The 19456-nt window shown below is 36.4% G+C and overlaps 1 protein-coding gene across 7 annotated transcripts in view; it reads right to left on the bottom strand.

Moving 5' to 3' along the window:
* The window catches only part of MTDH (metadherin), a 53587-nt gene that overhangs the window by 22126 nt on the left and 12005 nt on the right, over window positions 1-19456 (bottom strand). For 3 of the 7 annotated variants that reach the window (XM_027131472.1, XM_027131470.1, XM_027131475.1), the window contains exons 2-6: window positions 17804-17905; window positions 4985-5069; window positions 4087-4263; window positions 2622-2687; window positions 824-1060 (exon numbers count right to left, since the gene is read on the bottom strand). In XM_027131472.1, coding sequence (XP_026987273.1) covers window positions 824-1060; window positions 2622-2687; window positions 4087-4263; window positions 4985-5069; window positions 17804-17905 — 667 coding nt within the window. The remainder of the gene's footprint in view (window positions 1-823; window positions 1061-2621; window positions 2688-4086; window positions 4264-4984; window positions 5070-17803; window positions 17906-19456) is intronic. The other 4 variants (XM_027131476.1, XM_027131471.1, XM_027131474.1 and 1 more) reach the window with 2 other exon arrangements.

The following is a 19456-nucleotide window of genomic DNA, read 5'->3' as shown; positions in this document are numbered from 1 at the left end:
TTATGCTATGTTTACACAATGTATCACATGGTCATTAAATAAAATACAGAAAGTAAAGAAAATGTTTGAGGCACAATATTAAGTGAGGGAGGAGGAACACAAAAATGCATGTATGATTTGGATTGTGTAAAAAAACCAAAATGAAACCCACAGAATTGTACACAGGAAAGAAAAAAAAAAAAAGGACCATAAGGAAATATATGGTTGTCACTGGGTAATGTATAACAGTGGGTTTTTCCTTCTCTTTTTGCAGTTTTCCATATTAAATATGGATTTCTTTTCTATAACACATGCACACACAAACACACCTGAAATTAAGTTGCTTTTAACTCGATGGCTCTCAACAGAAATAAGCTTCTCACTACTAGTCTTTATCTTTAGAATCCAGGGGAAAAATTAATTACAAATAGGCATTTTGTAGACTGTAAAATAGTATATAAATTGACGCTATAAACTGTATCTCCATATACTACTTTTATTTAAACTCAATAGTAGAACTGTTGAAATCAGTCAAAAAGTCTGCTTACACATTACTCTTATTACATCACTAAAAATACACAATTATATCAGTTAGCTAAACTGATAATCAAATGTGATAAAAACAAGTGAAATAATTAAATAAAGAGTAAATAATAAATGCTATTATTCACTTATTTAGTTCCCATTTTGCTCCATGTGAAGGATGTGAGATGAGTTAATCTATATTCTTTCTGTATAGCATTACTAATTTTTCTACTAATGGATCTGTTTTTCATTCTTGGAAAATTTTAAATGTACCAGATAGGCATTTTAAACAAACTTAAAATTTTCTAACAGTTCTTACCAATGCCAGAAAATATTGATCGGTCACTCCAACTCCTTCCCCAGTCTTTTCCATTTGCATTAGCATCTCCACCGTCTTGACCCCAAGCAGATGGTTCAGTTTTCCTCTTGCCTGCAGAAGGAGGTGAAACAGAGTTCCACTTCTCCTCACCTGCACTGATCTGTGAGGAGAGTTTTACAGACTTTTCATTCCAGCCTCCTCCATTTACAGTGAGGTTTTCATTCAATCCTGAAGAAACTTAAAGAAAAGAAAATAAAGATTAAAAATGGATACATGACTCCCTGTTAAAACTGGGATATTTTCAAGTTTCTATAATTGCTTGATTTATATTTATATTTTTATTTATCCTCTAAATAGCTCAAGCTTTACAGATAAAATGAAGAATTTAAAAAGTGACATGACCACCATGGATGACTGCTAATTTAAAAACTACGAGTATGTTTGAACTTAATATATATACTAATTATGTTTTCAAAAGCAGACTGACTTGCTCAAAAGAAGTAAAACAGAGCAAAGAAGAAAACACATATTCTGGTATACTCAGAATACTCACCCACTAAGAACATAAAGACTTCTTCTTAGTTACATGCGCTTTCCTTAAAAATATGTGTGTGTATATATATATATATATACACACACATACATATATATAGTATAAGGCAGTGATTCTAAAACCTGGCTGCACATTAAAATCAAATGAAAAATTTCTTGGGCTTCCCTGGTGGTGCAGTGGTTGAGAGTCTGCCTGCTGATGTAGGGGACACGGGTTCGTGCCCTGGTCCGGGAAGATCCCACATGCCGCTGAGCGGCTAGGCCCGTGAAAAAAAAAAAAAAAAAAGCCTTGAAAGAAATGAAAAATTTCTTAAAAGTAGACACTGGAGCCTCAGCCCAAACCAATCAAAATCAGAATCTCTAGGGATAGAGTCCAGACATCATTATGTTTGTGTGTATACATTTATATGCAGGTATATGTACACATGTGTATGTATTATCTGTGTGGTGTATATATATACACACACACACAAATACACATAGGTGTGTGTATGTAAGTACATGTTTCTTTTTATATACGTGTGTGGTTCTCTAAGCTTCCTAGATGGCTGTAATGTGTAGCCAGGATTGAGAACCATGAGAATGAAGGAAGCTGACAGTGTTAAGAACAAGCCTGAAACGAGAAGGTGCTTCTTCATTTGTGAATTTACGTTTTACTACACTTTAGTTTTTAGGAAAGGTGTATCATTCTCTACTTAATTCAGTCTTTATCATAAACTAGTAAATAAAATATATTTTCTATTTGTGAAGTACTGCATAACTCTATACTATAGTCCATTTATTATGAAATATGTGATACTGTTCAGGAAGCAGTTTAGAAGATTATAGGTATTAAGGCTTCTTATCTAATTTCAGGGGTAAAGTCTTTTATCCCATATATGCCTATATCAAACCCAAGTCCGGAAAAAAAAAAAATCTTTTTCTCTATTAGCTTAAACAATGCAAGCAAGAATCAAAATTGCATATAAACTATTAACTATTAATTGCATAACTATTAAAGAATGTTTTTACATATAGGGGAGAGGGAGAAACAACTAGAATATACCAAAGACTGTTAGAAGTGGGAGTGATTTTTCTGTTTATCTATTTTCTAAAACCTCTGAACTGTGATTATGTTACTTTAGTATTTAAAATCATTTCTAAGCCTTTTTTTTTCTTTCTGTGTCATTCATGTGAGGAAAGAGACATACATATAAGTTTCTATCTTGATGGGCCTTCAATTTAAGTTACATGTAATTTCTCTCACCCTGAAGTGTAGAATCTCCTTTTCCAGACTTAAAGTTGCTAACTTGAACATTTAGATGAGAATCACCTGGTTGAAATAGAAATAAAATTTATTTAATACTAAATAGGCCACTATGCACATTAAGTTAGGAGTAACATACAAATTAATTTTTACTAATTATTTATCATAAATTGCTCCTTTAAGTACTAAAGTCTTACACTAGAAAAGAGCCACTTTTTACTCACAGCATATTTCACATGTCCTTAAGGATTTGAGCTCTCTAGTTATCATATTCTTAGTCAACTAAAATGCCAAAAAAGGACCTGGAAAATTGCCCAAGTATATATAGAGTCTCCTGTTCTATAATGGTTATCAAGATTCTTTAAAGTAGGAATTGAAGAACTGGGCTCTGTAATTGGATTCAACTTTGCCACCTCTCAGCAATACCAGCTAGGTGCCTTTTCAACAATCCTGGAAGCAAACACATCAACTTAGAAGAATTTTGCCAATATTTGGAGCAGGACTTAGGAAATATGGCAAGCGGTAAGACTACATGTTATAACAAAGATACTATTTCTCTGACACTGAAAAGCATAATGATCACAAGGTATCAAAAACCCAGCATGACATAGGATTGTGCTAGCAAGGAAGGCATGCACAAGACAGTGAAAAGGAGTCACCAACAGAAACACTACAGCATGGCTAATATGTGACAGTGAAAATGGATAAGCAGAAGTCACTGCTGTACCACAGCAATAAATTCCACCAAATCATCAAGCAAAAAAGTAAAAGACACCAAGGCTAAGACAGAGGTTTGGAGACAAGTGGGAGGTGCTGGCAATTAATGAAAAGGTGAAGGAAGAAAAGTCAATGCCTGAAGCAAGATGAACAGCATCACTCTGTAGACTGATGTCTCCAGGGTAAAAGTGATGGCAATGTAAGAACTATCAAGAAGCCATCAGTATTGGATAGTTTGAACATGTGAAATACTTGGGAAGAACATTAGCTCAATAATGTTTGCAGTTCCAGTCTAGCTTTATCAAACACCTACAGCATTCTCAAAAAGTTGGGGTGTTAAGAAATCCAGATAGAACCTGTATTATCCAGAACATGCTTGTTTCATCTTGGAATGAAAAGAATGGTGACAAGTCATTTCATTTAATGAATGTCCACTATAAGAAATGGAGATGTTAGGGAGTTGGGGCAAAGCAATACACGTGAGAAAAAAGCAGCAATCATTCTCTCATGTGACAAGGCAGAAAGGCAATTTTAATTTAACAGGCCATTCATTAGGCAGTATGTGACAAGTAACACTGCTGGTATCAGGTAAACCAATACGTGGTCCACAGTACTCTCACGAAGAAGGGTATATCAGCACAATGATGTAAGCAGTTTAAAATAGCCAGATTTTGACGTAATGATATTTTGTACATCTGATTAAAAGGAGTTGGATTTGATGTATCACTCTTATGTTCCACTAATATACCTTTATTCTTCTTGGAACCAACAGGAAATGATGCAGTTGTAACTTGCTCGGTGGTAACTGTGATGGTATTTTCTATCCCAGGGATAGTTGAATCCAATGAACCAGAATCAGACTGCACCTTATCACGTTTACGCTGCTGTCGTTTCTCTCTGTGACTAATTTTAGTTTCCCAGGCTCCTGACATAGCCCCAGAAAAAAAAACGTTATTCAGTAAGGGGAAGACAAAAAAGTTGTAGTTTTGGGGGGAAAACATGGTGGGGCATCTGAAGTATCATGATAAATTTAGATATTAAACTAAAAACCAAGAGTGCTGATTATACTAATTTATCCTATGAATTTATTCTAATCTCGCTGTTCTAGGCAGCTAACTGCCATTATTTATTCTGGTAATTTTTATCAGATCTGTCATCTATGGTTTAGGAAAAAATTGATGTAAGTTATCGTGCATATTTTTTATCTTGCTGGATAGTACTAGTAGGGGACTGTTATATATACGTACTAATAAATGGGTTTATTAGGTGAGGACAATAAATGGCTTACTTAAGAATTTCGCACCCAGCCTTCTAGGGATGGTATATTTAAGAACAATGGGAAAAAAACCAAACCACGTTTCTAGGAAACAAAGACAAAATGAACGGCTTTTAAATTGCTCAAGATATTGGGCTAGACCTTAAATTTCAAGGCAGTTCCCTTCAAGGAAAGCATTGTTAGATACTTAAATAATTTAGGGGAAAAACGTGTCTCCTAACAATGTCACAGATGTGTACATTAAAATCTATAGTTATTAAAAAGAAGAGCCAGATAAAAGATTAAGCGAAACAAATGCAGCTTTTATATAATGCACCTTGGTAAAAAAGGATTAAAAATTTTTCTACAGTCCTTTCACTTGCTCAAGTACCTTCATCAACTTCCTTTCCATCATGGCGTGAACTGTTTTGCACTGCTTTAGCATCTGACTTTGATTTCTTCTTATTTTTCTTTGACTGAAAGTAAAATAGAATGTTACTTAATATTTCATTATGTTTTTGAAAAGGTAGGAGTCAGTAAAATACATAATAAAATGTATGATGCTGACAACCAAAAAAATTTAATGTTTGATTAAAAAACTTAACATATTAAATGGCAATAATAGTATGAGGTTACCATTTATTCAGTGGTTACTATATAAGTACATTACATTCAATTCTTCATTCCTTAAAAAAAGCTCACTAGAAAGGTATTATTCCCATTTTAGAGATTAGGAAACAAAGACTTAGAGATGTTAAATATTAAATAGGCTGTCTGGGTTGCATTAAGTTAATAAATTAGGAAATAGGTCTATCTGGCTCCAAAGTCTGTGCCCTTAGACATCATGCTATCCTAACTTACATCATAAATAAGGTACTATAACATGATGTTTTCAGAGCAATAAAACGAAAACCTATTGCTAGTGGTCAGAAGGAAAATGATGTACTTGATTATTGGTTTCTTGATTTCGTAAAGCAGATTGTTGGCATACTCTTCGTATAACAAATTAATGAGTCAACTGTACAAAATAGGTAATATTTTGTCAGTTTCCAAGCAGTGTGAAAATACCTAAGATTTGTATATGGTAGATGTGTAGTAATTCATTAAAGAAAAAACACCTACACATACACAAGATATGGACATTTTTGGAATGGCTTTCCAATTCCCTTTGCTAATATTTTCTCCTCTCAAAAGGTTACTAAAAACTTCATGAAGCCATGATTTCTATATTTAGATAAGTGTTTCCAGAAGAGAACTAATATTTAAAAATATAGATTTTATTTATACTTCGTATTCACTCATTTAACTATTTACCGAGATTGGCTATGTATGTATTATTGTGACTATTTACCGAGACTGGCTATGTATGTATTATTGTGCACTATCTTAAAGTTAAGTTTACAACTAAAAAGAAATAGGGTAAGCAGTAACTGACAGTTTGAGTACGCAATAAATGATAGCTAATTGCTTATCAAAAAACTACTTGCAAATATTCTCAAGTGGCATGGGAATACATAAAAACTATTAAAATGTTTTCTTACGTTCCCCATAGTTGATATGCATCTGTTTCTTTGCATGTTCTCATTATCATTAACATGTATCATGTTTAAGGTACTGGTTTATTACTTCTACCAAACCAGGCTCATATCCACTTAAAAAAAATTGAGATATCTTTTTCAGTGTAGTTCAGCGGTTTTCAGTATCTTCGAAGTTGCACAACTGTCACTGGTATCTAATTCCAGAACATTTTCATCATCCCTAAAAAGAAACCTGGGACCCATTAGCAGTCACTCCCTACTACCTTTTCCCCACTGGCACCCACCACTAATCTACTTTCTGTATCTCATATCCACTCTTAAGTAAAGATGTAACACACTGAGCATCTATCAGTTACAATCTAGAGCAAGGGTCAGCAACCTTTTTCTTTTTCTTTCTTTTTTTTTGGCCGTGTGGCTTGTGGGAATCTCAGTTCCCCAACCAGGGATTGAACCCACATCCTTGGCAGGGAAAGCGCAGAGTCCTAACTACTGAACCGCCAGGGAATTCCCAGCAAACTTTTTCTATAAAGGATAAAACAGTAAATATTTTAGGCTTTGCAGGCCGTATGGTTCTATATGTAGCAACCAAATAATTCTGCTGCTGTAACATTAAAGTAGTCATATACCATATATAATTAAATGGGTGTGACTGTGTTCCAGTAAAACTGCATTTCTAAAAATAGGAATCTGGCTGAATTTGGGGGTCAGAGTTTGCCAACCCCTGGTCTAGAGTAGTACTGTCCAACAGAAATATAACCCAAGCCACATATGTAATTAAAATTTTTCTAGCAGATATTAAAAAGTTAAAATATGTAACATTAATTTTTATATTTCACCCAACGCATCCAAAATACTATCATTTCAAAATGTAATCAATATTAAAACTATTAATAAGACAGTACGAAAAAGAATGCTAAATAGCCACACGTGGCAAACAGCTACTATATTGGACAGTCACACCTACAGAAACTAAAGTAAGTACCAACAAACCCCCCCCCCCCCCCCCCCCCCCCCCGCCTTACAGATAAGGAAACCTGAGGCCATAAAGAGATTATATAACTTGCCTAAGACATAGGGTTAAGTGTTGAAACCAAGACTAAAATCCAGTTCTGACTCCAGAGCCTTGCCTCACAAATACTTTCCTTTCTGACTCTCTACATATAATGCCAAATATAAATTCAATCATGTATTAGCTATGTGATTTAGGGTTGAATCACTCTAAATCCTTTTCCCCAACTGTCATATGGGACAAAAACTCCTACTAACTTCACATAAGGTTCTTTTAAGGATTAAATAAGATGTGAAAGCAGACTGCTGACTACAAAGCCACATGCATAAATCAGCTTTTTTTTTTTTTTTAAAAGAGGGAACCTATGGAAAAAGGACAGGAATTACATTCACACTGAAATATACTGTGATTTGTCATTAAACTAAAATCTGCAGAAAAGTAAGGGAAATTATCTTGATTTAGGCTTCCATCTTGTTTGATTTTATACTATTACCTTTAAAAGTAACCTCACTTTAAAAGTAACCTCTCACTCAGATGAGACTTCGTAACATAATATACTATTAAAAGCTTTAAAGTGGGCTTCCCTGGTGGTTTAGTGGTTGAGAGTCTGCCTGCCGATGCAGGGGATGTGGGTTCGTGCCCCAGTCCGGGAAGATCCCACGTGCCGCGGAGCGGCTGGGCCCGTGAGCCATGGCCGCTGAGCCTGCGTGTCCGGAGCCTGTGCTCCGCAACGGGAGAGTCCACAACAGTGAGAGGCCTGTGTACCGCAAAAAAACAAACAAACAAAAAAAACAAAAAAAAAAAGCTATAAAGTAAATATGTATACACACTACTAATTGACCCAGCCATCCTACTGAGGTGAATGTCTTACTTCTGATCAGCTCCATTACAGCTAACAGTTGAAGGAAAACTGAGAACGTAAGTTCTGCCTTCCTGTTACCCATAGTCCTTCCCCCCATTGTTGTCAGGCTTCACTATGGAGCTGGGTGGATTATTAAACTAGCCTCTCCTGAATGGTCTTCATACAATCAAGATTTATTAAATACCTACTATGTGTCAGACATTGTTTTAGGAACTCAGTATACAGAACTAAATAACTTTCTACTTATGGAAAGTGTACTATACTAATCTAATAGGAGAAACAGACATGTAAATGAGACATTAGGAGAAATTCTTATCTTCAAGGGCTTCCCTCCCACTGCTCATCTCCCAACATATCTATACCAGTCCAATTAATTTACATTCCCATTTAAAAACTCCCTACCATTTTCTACCATCTATAAAGTCTAATAACTTCCTCATATGATACAGGTCTTCCACAAATTAATCTCAACTGTATATTCTTTTATTCACATATACAATCATTTGGTTCCAACACGACTGTCATCTCTAAATATTCTTGTCTTTGCCCAAACGTTACTGACCATGAATTTTCTCTCAAAATAAAGTACGGTAGCCTGGGTGCTTAGGGTGACTTTCCTTGTACCCTTTACCATGTACCCCCTCCCTCCCTCTACTGATGTCCAATGCCTAAAATGATGTGCATTATTTTTTCTTAACCCAGCTCAAGTTCCACCCCATTTGCTTTATCTCTGTCATCTTCCTCTCCCCAATTAATTAATTAATACCTTTTAACATCCTAAATAAGAATGCCAATGACTATATATAAAACATGAGTAAAGCTTAATATTTTGATAAAAAATAGTATAAACAGAAAGCCTAATATTTTCTTCCTTCATCCCAATGGATCTTCTTATGTATTCCAATTTGGAGAGTACAGTCTTTAAAGCACATGCTAAAGTAGTTCTAAGACTATGAGTAATTTGCTCTCAAATTCACAGAACTTAAATATAAAAAAAAATGAACTGGTTATCAAAGAAAACACACAAAAATAACTTCCATAATCAAGCTCATCTTTTAATCTTAACATAAACGAACACTCCGTAATATTAGACAATACCCAAATAAGTGTTATCATGTATTAGAGTGGCAAAAGGTATACCTTGACAACAAAAGCAGATCTATTCAAATGGCTAACTGCTCTCTTAACAGATACTGCTATTTTAAAGAACTGCAAAGTATAAAGAAAGGCAGAACAGTGCCCAATTAATGCTGAAAAGATTAACTTAGGGAGTATAATCTAATATTTGCACTGCAACAAAACTATCAGAAGAGGAATACTGTACAAATTTTTAGTTAAATGATACTTTATTTTGCAATTAGCCATTTACACACAAGGTAAATTGCCAGGTTCTGAATGTAATCCTTATTCAATTTATTAATGCTCTAATCTGGAAAGTACTAGTCCTTAAAATTTGGGGGAACTGACCTCTCTAATACTTACAGCTCTGTAATCATCTAAAGTCTCTGCTGGTAATGTCAGGAGTGATAAAGTAAACAGAGCATGAAAAAGAGGAATGCTGAGTATTTTCTAAAGGTTAGAAATGGATACTAGAGTGCTCTGGTCTGCTGACTAGTGGCTGGTGTATAAGGTTTTTCATTAACTCACAGCAAAATCTTTTTTCCGAGATTTTTGTTCTTCTTCCATTGTGTCAAAATTCCTTTCTTTTTGTAATGGTGACAGTGGTTTTAAAAATGTACTTGTATAATATCACTTATATGTGGAATCTAGAAAAATGGTACTGATGAACTTATTGGTAAAGCAGAGTCACAGATGTGGAGAACAAACTTACAGTTACCAAGGGGGGTGGGGGTGGGACAAACTGGGAGACTGGGATTCACATATACACACTACTATTGTATAAAATAGATAACTAATGAGAACCTACTGTTTAGCACAGGGAACCCTACTCAGTGATCTGTGGTGACCTAAATGGGAAGAAAATCTAAAAAAGAATGGATGCGTACATGTATACGTACACATACACATATACACATACATGTACGTATAACTGATTCACTTCGTTGTACAGCAGAAACTAACACAACATTGTAAAGCAACCATACTCCAATAAAAATTAATTTTAAAAACATCAGCAAAAAAAATTAACAAATTAAAAAAAAATGTACTTGATGGGATTTCCCTGGCAGTCCAGTGGTTAAGACTCCACGCTTCCACTGCAGGGGGTGTGAGTTCGATCCCTGGTCAGGGAACTAAGATCCCACATGCCAGGAGGTGCAGCCAAGAAAATAAACAAAAATAAAAGTGTACTTGACAAAATTAAAAGTTGTCAGTGAAATTTATTTTGAAAAGTTTTAGCAATTGCCACTTGAAAAAGTCTGAAAACCATTGCTTTAGGATCAATTTCATCCACTTCCTGCCTAAATGTGGCAAGTCCCTAATTTTATACTGCTCCACATTTTGGCACTATTTATTTTTCTCACTTGTCTCAAACATACAGATGAGTTGGGCATGGTTAAATGGCAAAGGATGAATGGTCCAAGAGGCATACGAATTCCATTTCTCTACTCTGTCTGAAGTAGCAGTTTACTTAATCTTAGTACCTTGGTGACACAATATCAGGATGAGATTAATTATGAAAAGTATTACAAACCTTTTAAAAAGTAGACAGGCTTGCAACTGATTTCCCCCATTTTGGGGAGGAGGTATGATTTAAACTAGACTCAGCATCTCTCCACTCACTACTACTCTGATACATTTTTTTTGAATGGAAGTAAGGAGTAGAGATGCAGGTGCAAGGAAGTGCCCACAATGAGCACTTTACCTCTTTCTCCTCACCCTGGTTAGTTATTTTCTTTCACAGCGTTTAACACCACCTGACTTTAGAGACTATACGTGCTTGTTTTTAGTTGTTTTCCCCACTAAACTTCATAAGAATAGTGACTCTTTTATCAATCATTTTATCCTGTTTTATCAACCATTATATTCCTTGTGCTTAGAATAGTATATCTTGCATATAGAAGGTATTCCATTAATATTTTGTTAATCAATGAAAGAACCTTAAATTAGACTGCATTACATATAGCCCTGTCTTCCCAACTCTCACTGTCCCCCCAAATAAAATCTTTGAGCTATTACATTTGTATACTTGATTCATCATCCAAGCCATTAAATTATTTAAATATGTTTGGTGTGAGCTCATAAGTTATGGAACACTGCATAAACAGCATGGTTATCAACTCATAATCTTAAAAAATTTACAAGAAACCTTTCTTAAGAACTTCTTTTATCTAGCCCTGAACTCTTTCCCAGATTTGGTTCTCACATTTCCAATAGCCTAAACTAATTCCACCTGGAGATTCCACTTCCATTCTCACTTCAATCATAGCATTATAAAATACAAATTCACCATATTTCACTTTTGATCCCCTCTTGCCACTATACAAGCAGGTATCATGGAAAAATGATGCGTTAAGGCAGAAGTCCTAGTCCTGGTCTCAGTTCCACTATTCATTAGGTGTTTAGACAGAAAAGTCTATGGGCAGAAATGAGGCTTCTCTGGTAAGATATTCCCACTTTTATTTAAAAAACCACTTGGTTTACCTTAAAGAAGTTCTTGAAAACTAATTCCTTGGGTGAAACCCAAGAAATCACAAAGCTATAGACTGCGGCACAAGGGAGCCTGGAAGGTCAAGAGTCCAAGACCTAGAGAATCAGATGATATTAAAGCACTCCAGATAATGAAACATTTTAATGAACCCAAAAGACAGTATCAGGAGTTTAAAACAGGGGTTCAGCAAAAAAAGGGACCAGATAGTAAATATTTTAGGCTTTGTAAACTACAAGGCCTCTCAACTTTGCTGTTGTATTGCAAAAGCAGCCACAGACAATAAACAAATGAATAAGTGTGTCTGTGTTCCAATAAAACTTTCAACAATAGGCAGAGAACCTGATCATGGCTTGCCAATCCCTGGTTTGAAACTACAGTTTCTAAGATGTATTATGGAACATAAAACAAATGTATGTAAGCTCCCTGAGCATGCAGGTTTTTCTCTACTTTGCTAACTGCTAGAGTTTATGCCTGTATAAAATCTATGCTGCCTCAGAATAATTTTGTCTTTGGTCTTCTAAACACTAATCACTCAAACTTCTTGGTCATAGGATACTCTTTTCTACTCTTAAAAGGTATTGAGGGGACTTCCCTGGCGGTCCAGCGGTTAAGAATCTGCCTTCCAATGCAGAGGACGCAGGTTCGATCCCTGGTCGGGGAACTAAGATCCCACATGCCGCGAAACAACTAAGCCTGTGCACCATAACTACTCAGCCTGCAAGCCACAACTACTGAGCCCATGTGCCACAACTACTGAAGCCTGCATGCCTAGAGCCTGTGCTCCGCAACAAGAGAAGCCACCGCAATGAGAAGCCCGCACGCCACAACTAGAGAAAACCTGCAGAAAAAGACCCAACACAGCCAAAAATAATAAAATAAATAAACTAAATTTCAAAAAAAAAGGAAAAGAAAGAAAACCAAAGTGTCTGGAGCTTAGAGAAGGTAAGCGGTAAGAAAAGAGACTTGAGCCACAGTGCCATTGGATTATGTTCAAGATTGTCGCGTAATAACAACGGGAAATCATGAAGGATTTTAGGTAGAGGAAGGAAAAAATATTACATTAAAACTTGTCAAGTGGTAGTTTCTTAAAAATTGTTGCAAATGTGGAATCTGAAACTACATCAATGAGCTTTCTATACTTTACTACATTAAAATCCATTGGTCTACCTTGCACCTTAAATGAATCTTTTATACTTGTCTACTTTTGTAACATGTAAGCATTGAGCATTTGGAAAATACTGATTCACTGAGTTACATACATCTTCCAAAAGGTTAAAAAACATTCTGGGGGGCTTCCCTGATGGCACAGTGGTTAAGAATCTGCCTGCCAATGCAGGAGACACGGGTTCGAGCCCTGGTCCGGGAAGATCCCACATGCCGGGGAGCAACTAAGCCCGTGCACCACAACTACTGAGCCTGCGCTCTAGAGCCCATGAGCCACAACTACTGAGCCTGCCGCGTCACAACTACTGAAGCCTGCGCGCCTAGAGCGTGTGCTCCGCAACAAAAGAAGCCACCTCAATGAGAAGCCTGCGCACCACAACGAAGAGTAGCCCCTGCTCGCCACAACTAGAGAAAGCCCGCGCGCAACAAGGAAGATCCAACGTGGCCAATACATACATATATACATAAATAAATAAAATTTATTAAAAAACCCCAAAAAACAAAAAACATTCTGGGGACTTCCCTGGTGGTCTCCCAGTGGTTAAGACTGTGCGCTCCCAATGCAGGGGGCCTGGGTTCGATCCCTGGTCAGGGAACTAGATCCCACATGCATGCCCCAACTAAGATTTCTCATGCCACAACTAAGGAGCCGGCGAGCTGCCACTAAGGAGCCCTTGAGCTGCAACTAAGGAGCCCGCCTGCTGCAACTAAGACCTGGTGCAACCAAACAGATAAAAACAAACAAACAAAGAAACAAAAAACCCTGATCCATTATATACAATATTAAAAAAAACCCAACACATTTGTTAACATCACTGCTGATCTCATCAGAAATTCATTAAGTTCTGGGATGTTGTCAAGCTCATGGTGGTAGACACAAATTTTCCAAATTTCTAATTTTCACTTGGCAACAAATCATTTTATCATTTGCAACAGTACTATCAGTTGTTTTCCTTGAGCTGTCTTGATTATTTTTGAGAAAATGTCTACAAATACCCAACTCTAAATAACCATGGTCTATCAGTTGTTCTCTCAAGTAAAAATGGAGTAACAAGAAATAAGTGGCTAGTCCAGCTTGCAACTCAACTGCACAGGTGTTTTTCCTCAAGGCAACCACTGTTTTTCAGTATAGAGCATACTTTATGCATACTTCCTATTTCATCATACAGAATAATTAAACGGCATGTATTCAGAAGTCAAGATTTAATAAAATGAATAATGATCATTTTTTCAGATTCATCAAGGATACTCTTAAGTGGAATTAGCTTTTTTATTTTTTTTTCCTTTTTTTTCCCCAAGTAAGTGGATTGCAGTAAAGAATTCAACTACAAGTAGTTTGGTGTCACTGCCTTTATTTGTACTAAGGCGTCAGTAGTTTTACTCACTACTGCTTTTGCACCATTAATGCAAATATTAACACAGTGGAAAAGACAAACAATGTCTTAATTATTCTGAAAACAGTTTTGTCTTCTGGGACCCAACAAAAAGGTCCCTGGAACGCCTTCACAGGGGTCCATGGACCATACTTTGGGAACTGCTACCTCAAAGAAATTGAGAGAGCATTACTTACTAGCTATGTGATCCTGGGCAATTCATTAAACTCTTTTCAATGAGCTGTATAAAAAAAATGATACTACCCTCCTCCCTGTGCATTAGGATTAAGAGATGTGAGAACATTTTGTACTCTGTGTAGCATCACGAAAATGTAAGAACTTGTTAATATTTATAATGAATATTTCAGTAGGACACTACTGACTTTGTCTAAAACAACCTGATGGTGACCAAATTTTATACGTTTTTGCTTTTGCTATTTTTCTTACTAATCATCTTTACACTGCTATCTTAATTCAGACCTTTACAATCACAGATGCAATGCTGATTTGTTAATCACAAATGTTGCTGCCAGCTGAGCATATCTAAGTTTTTATCATACCCCACCCCATCCTGACCAGTCAAACCTGTCTAGGGCTTTCCCTTGAGTCTGAATATGTTGTTTTATTTCAGCTGAACAATGACTGACTGTATTCATTTGTTTCTCTCCCCTGCCAAAATTGGCCTCCCCACTTCTACTACTCACTGAAATACCATCCCCATCCTCAAGAGTCCAATTAAGTCAATCTTTTCTGGCTACCCAAATAGGATAATCTTACTTCTCTGAATACCTGGCAGTCAAGGCCGCATGTTACCTGGTATCTTATCTTATGCTTGCCTTTCATTAACTAGACTGTAATCTCTCTGAGGGTAAGTACATCTTACATTTCTCCTTATTCTCTTCATCATCAAATAGCACAATGCATTCAGCCTGGCTAATGATCCAATGTATACTCTACTAGACACTAGCGTCAATGAAGCATTAACCTTCATATCCAAATGGACCTGGTAGCTTAACTTGCTTTACAGACCCAATATCTATAGCTCTTGTCATATACGGTTTTTAGACAGTTTTATCTATAAGGCTTACTCAAGTGACAGGACAAGGTATTCAATATCACTGCATATGGGCTTCCCTGGTGGCACAGTGGTTGAGAGTCCGCCTGCCGATGCAGGGGACACGAGTTCATGCCCCGGTCCGGGAGGACCCCACATGCCACGGAGCGGCTGGGCCCATAAGCCATGGTTGCTGAGCCTGCGCTCCGCAACGGGAGAGGCCGCAACAGTGGGAGGCCTGCGTACCGCCAAAAAAAAAAAAAAAAAAAAAAAAAATCACTGCATAGAGTGCAACTGCTTTACGGGCAAACCGTATTTCTTAAAGTGCCTAACGTGGCTCTGAGAGGAAAACAAATACATGATAATATATATTTAGGTGCATAAGTAGACGTAAGATGTTTATTTACGAAAAAAGACAGTAAGAAGTCTTAAAAAAAACCACCACATATTTAAAACACACAAAAGCATACAGCACAATAGCATAAAAAGTTAACTGAAATGAGAGTCACCTGCACTGAACCAAGTTAAAAAGCATAAATTCAAGATGTAGGATTGCGAAAAGAAACATTAAGCGTGAGTGGTAGCATTTATTATTATGCAAAAAGTCAAATCAAATAGGCGACAAACCAAAGGTAGAAGCCTTGCACTAAAAAAGCAACGCAACTGAAAGGAGGTGGTTCTGTCAAATGATTAAACAGCGCATGGGCTTTGGCATCAGAATGAGCTGGGTTCAAATCCCAGTTCAGAAACTACGTATGAACTTAGAGAAATCACACAATCCCTCTATGCTTCAGAGCCCTTATCTGTAAATGGGACTAATGCTATTTGCCTGGAAGAGTTTTTGAAAGGACCAGAAATAATACAGAGCAGTAAAAAAGCACAGACTTTGGAGTCAGGTTTGGAGTCAGGTTAGTCTAGGTTAGAACTGACTGTACTTTTAAAAGCTTAGGTAACTTAAGCCTCACGTTTCTTATTTGTAAGATATGATACCACCTCCTCAGCATTCTTGCAAGGATAATTAAAGTAACATGTATAAATATTCTATAAAGTCTTAAAAGTACACCCAGTAAGTGCTCAATAAGTTGTCCCTACTATAAGTAAATATATTTACTTATAATTAAATAATTATGTACGAAGTAAATATGTACGATATACACACAGACCTCACCTTGCACAGTGCCTGCCATGTTTTAGATACTTAACAAATGTCAACCATTATAATTACTTCCTAGCATAAGAGATTTCAGAATGATTTAAAACTTTAAACTATGGTTTTACATCCTGATACATACAATCTATATATAATTAATCAATCAGAGATGAATGGTAGTTGATTAATTATTCCAACTACAGATTTTTCAGGATAATTCAGGGAGTGGAAGCAGGAGTTAAGTATAAAATGCTCACTAGTAGAGAGAAAGCCCAGGAACAAGGAAACACTAGATGGGAGAAGTATACATCTACATTAAGCATATAAACTATTCACAGTGTAAATTCACAATCCCTAAATTGTATGCTTATTTGTTAATAGAAGTAATTTACTATTTATTTTTCTGCCAAAGGCAAAGTCAGACATATATTTAATTCTTTCCCACAACCATCCTTCATTTTAAGCCATTCTACCTGCAGCTGTCTTGGCCCTAGACCAATTTCACCGGGTTACAGGGCAGAATTGATCTCACCAGTTCTTCAGTGGTATTTTGAAATTATGAGCATTAAGAAACTGTACCAACCACTTCACACCACTACTCTACAGGGCTGGAGTTGTGGCACCTTGGTTCCTAGAAACCACTTACCTACCTGTGGTTTTTTGTTCGTTTTCCCTGAAAAGGAGCTATGCATGCAAGGGTTAAAAAAAAGGGGGGGGGGGAGGTTGCAACTTTTAATGTACCAAAAAGAATTAAATAAAAAGTCTCTCGCCCACAGCAGGAGGTACCACTGTTAACAGAGTCTTGTACATTTTGCCTACTTACAAACTAAATTAAGTCAAACAAAAACGGGATGGTTCTAACACTGGCAACTGGAAAATGAATAAAACCCCAGGAATGTACCATTAACGAGGTATAATAGATTGTCTTATTTGAAAACTTAAGAGTGTACATCCAAACCTTTTAATAATGACCTGAGTACAGAATATTTTCCTTTGTTAAACAAATTCAAATTGTATCTAATAAGTAGATGATTATGTCGCTGTCACAATAGAAATCTACATTAACACTTAATACCATAGAACAATTTTGCCAAGCTTTCCATGCCAAAAGTGCACTATTAACAAAGGTATCACAATTTTGTTTTCCAATAAGAGGTATGTTACATATCTGGAACCTTACTCATATAAAAGATGTTCAAGTCATGAATAAATTGTTCCTGGCAAAATGAAAACTTAATAATGTCACAGCAATGTTTAAAATACTTGGTGACACATCCCTCCTTAACAAACAAACAAACAAAACCAACTTACTTAAACCTCCACCACCCATCCATCGCTATGATAAATTCAGATTTTTAGCTTTCCTTAAATGGGGGTGTACATGTAACATTTTATATGTCACTCTCTTTATTAAGAGCCTTGCATATAATTTCACATGCTCCCAACTGACCTTTTCATTTTTCTTGTGTGTCTCTAATGGCTGCTTAGCTGCTGCACTCCGAGGAGTTCGGACGACCTCTTCCTCAGCCACTTCGATGGTCCGTCCGTTTGGCTGCACAGCAACAATAATGGATTCTGTTATCAAACTGCTTGGCAGAGCAAATCAAAGATTTGTACTCAGGACACAGAATATACAACAATCAAATTCTACCCCCGACCCAAATTAAAAAGATTTTTGTACAGCTGTGTTATCTAAGACTATTGTCCCTAGGAACTACATCTTGTAATATAATAAAGAATGAACTTATAAGCAAAACTGTACCACAAATTTATTTTCTGATTTCACCCAGGCATCAGTACCTCCAACAAAAAATAGTGGAATGGAAGCAGGAAAAAGAACTAAATTGTCTTTGCACTCTGACCACCAATTGGCTGTGTAATCTCAGAGTATTTCACTCGTTATCTTTGAGTTTTTTCCTACATCTATAAAAGTGATAGGTCTGATCTATTCAAAAGTCCACAAACTTTTTTTGGTAAAGGGCCAGACAGAAAATATTTTAGGCTTTGTGAGCTATGGAGTCTCTGTTGCAACTACAAAACTCTGCTACTGTAGCACAAAAGCAGCCATAGATGATACATAAAGGAATGAGTACCTCTGTGTTACAAAAAACTTTACAAACACAGGTGGAGGGCCAGATTTGGTCCATGGACCACAGTTTGTTGGTCTCTGTATTAGATAATGTCCCCTGTAATCTTACAATCTAATAGCTCTACTATTCTAGGATTAAGAAGCTTTACTAACCCACTGCCACATAAAAAGGCTACCTCAGTTTTCCTAACAACCCCAAAATAAAATGACAGCACTTAGAGGTGTTCATGAGTAGAATTAAGTCTCTGGACACTAATTCTGGCTTTTAATCAGAATCACCAGTTTGGGTTTTTTTTTTTTTAATGAAGCATTTCTGAGCCCCATCACCAGAAATATACTTAGATTCAGAACTTTGAAGAAAAGGGCCCAGGTATCTCCCAGGTATCTGTATTTCTAACCTCTTCTTTCTGGATCTTACTACTACTTTTCACTTGCCCATTCTTCTCATATTCAACACAGTAAGTTAGTAAATCAATATACTAGTTTAAATTGCTTTATTTCTACTTCTTGCAGAACAGATTTCCACCAGATTACTTATTACAGCGGAGTTATAGTAACAAAAACAGTATGAATGTTCAAAGTTTTTCTAATGTGACATTACCTGCATTTGTGCAAAATTATCAGGGATATGCAGTTGGAAAGAGAAACCATTAATATTCCAAAACCCAATCTGCAGGCTTCCCAAAGATTTATGGCAGAAAAATCCAAACAAAAGCTGTCTTTTAGCTGATTAAATTCCTAATTAACTCAAATTTAATATGCTGAGTCTTAAGCAACTTGGTAAAGTCAGACAGCTAATGTTGAAACCAAGTGTCCTCACTCTCGGTTTGGTTTTCTTTCCTCTGGGCTGTTTTGCCACTTTAATGCTGTCTCTTCTCATTTCTCTTGTTTATGTATATGGGGGGGCAGGGAGGGGTGGAGGAGACAATGCATTGAGAAAGGTCAGAAACCCCAGAAAGGAATTTGGGCTTAGAGCCATATCCACACCAGGAACATAAAACTTTATTTAATTCT

The sequence above is a fragment of the Aethalodelphis obliquidens genome, unplaced genomic scaffold (genome assembly GCF_003676395.1).
Source record: "Aethalodelphis obliquidens isolate GAN/ISIS:26980383/991018 unplaced genomic scaffold, ASM367639v1 scaffold39, whole genome shotgun sequence".
In the NCBI taxonomy this organism is placed as follows: domain Eukaryota; kingdom Metazoa; phylum Chordata; class Mammalia; order Artiodactyla; family Delphinidae; genus Aethalodelphis; species Aethalodelphis obliquidens.
This window is presented reverse-complemented; position numbering and strand designations above follow the sequence as displayed.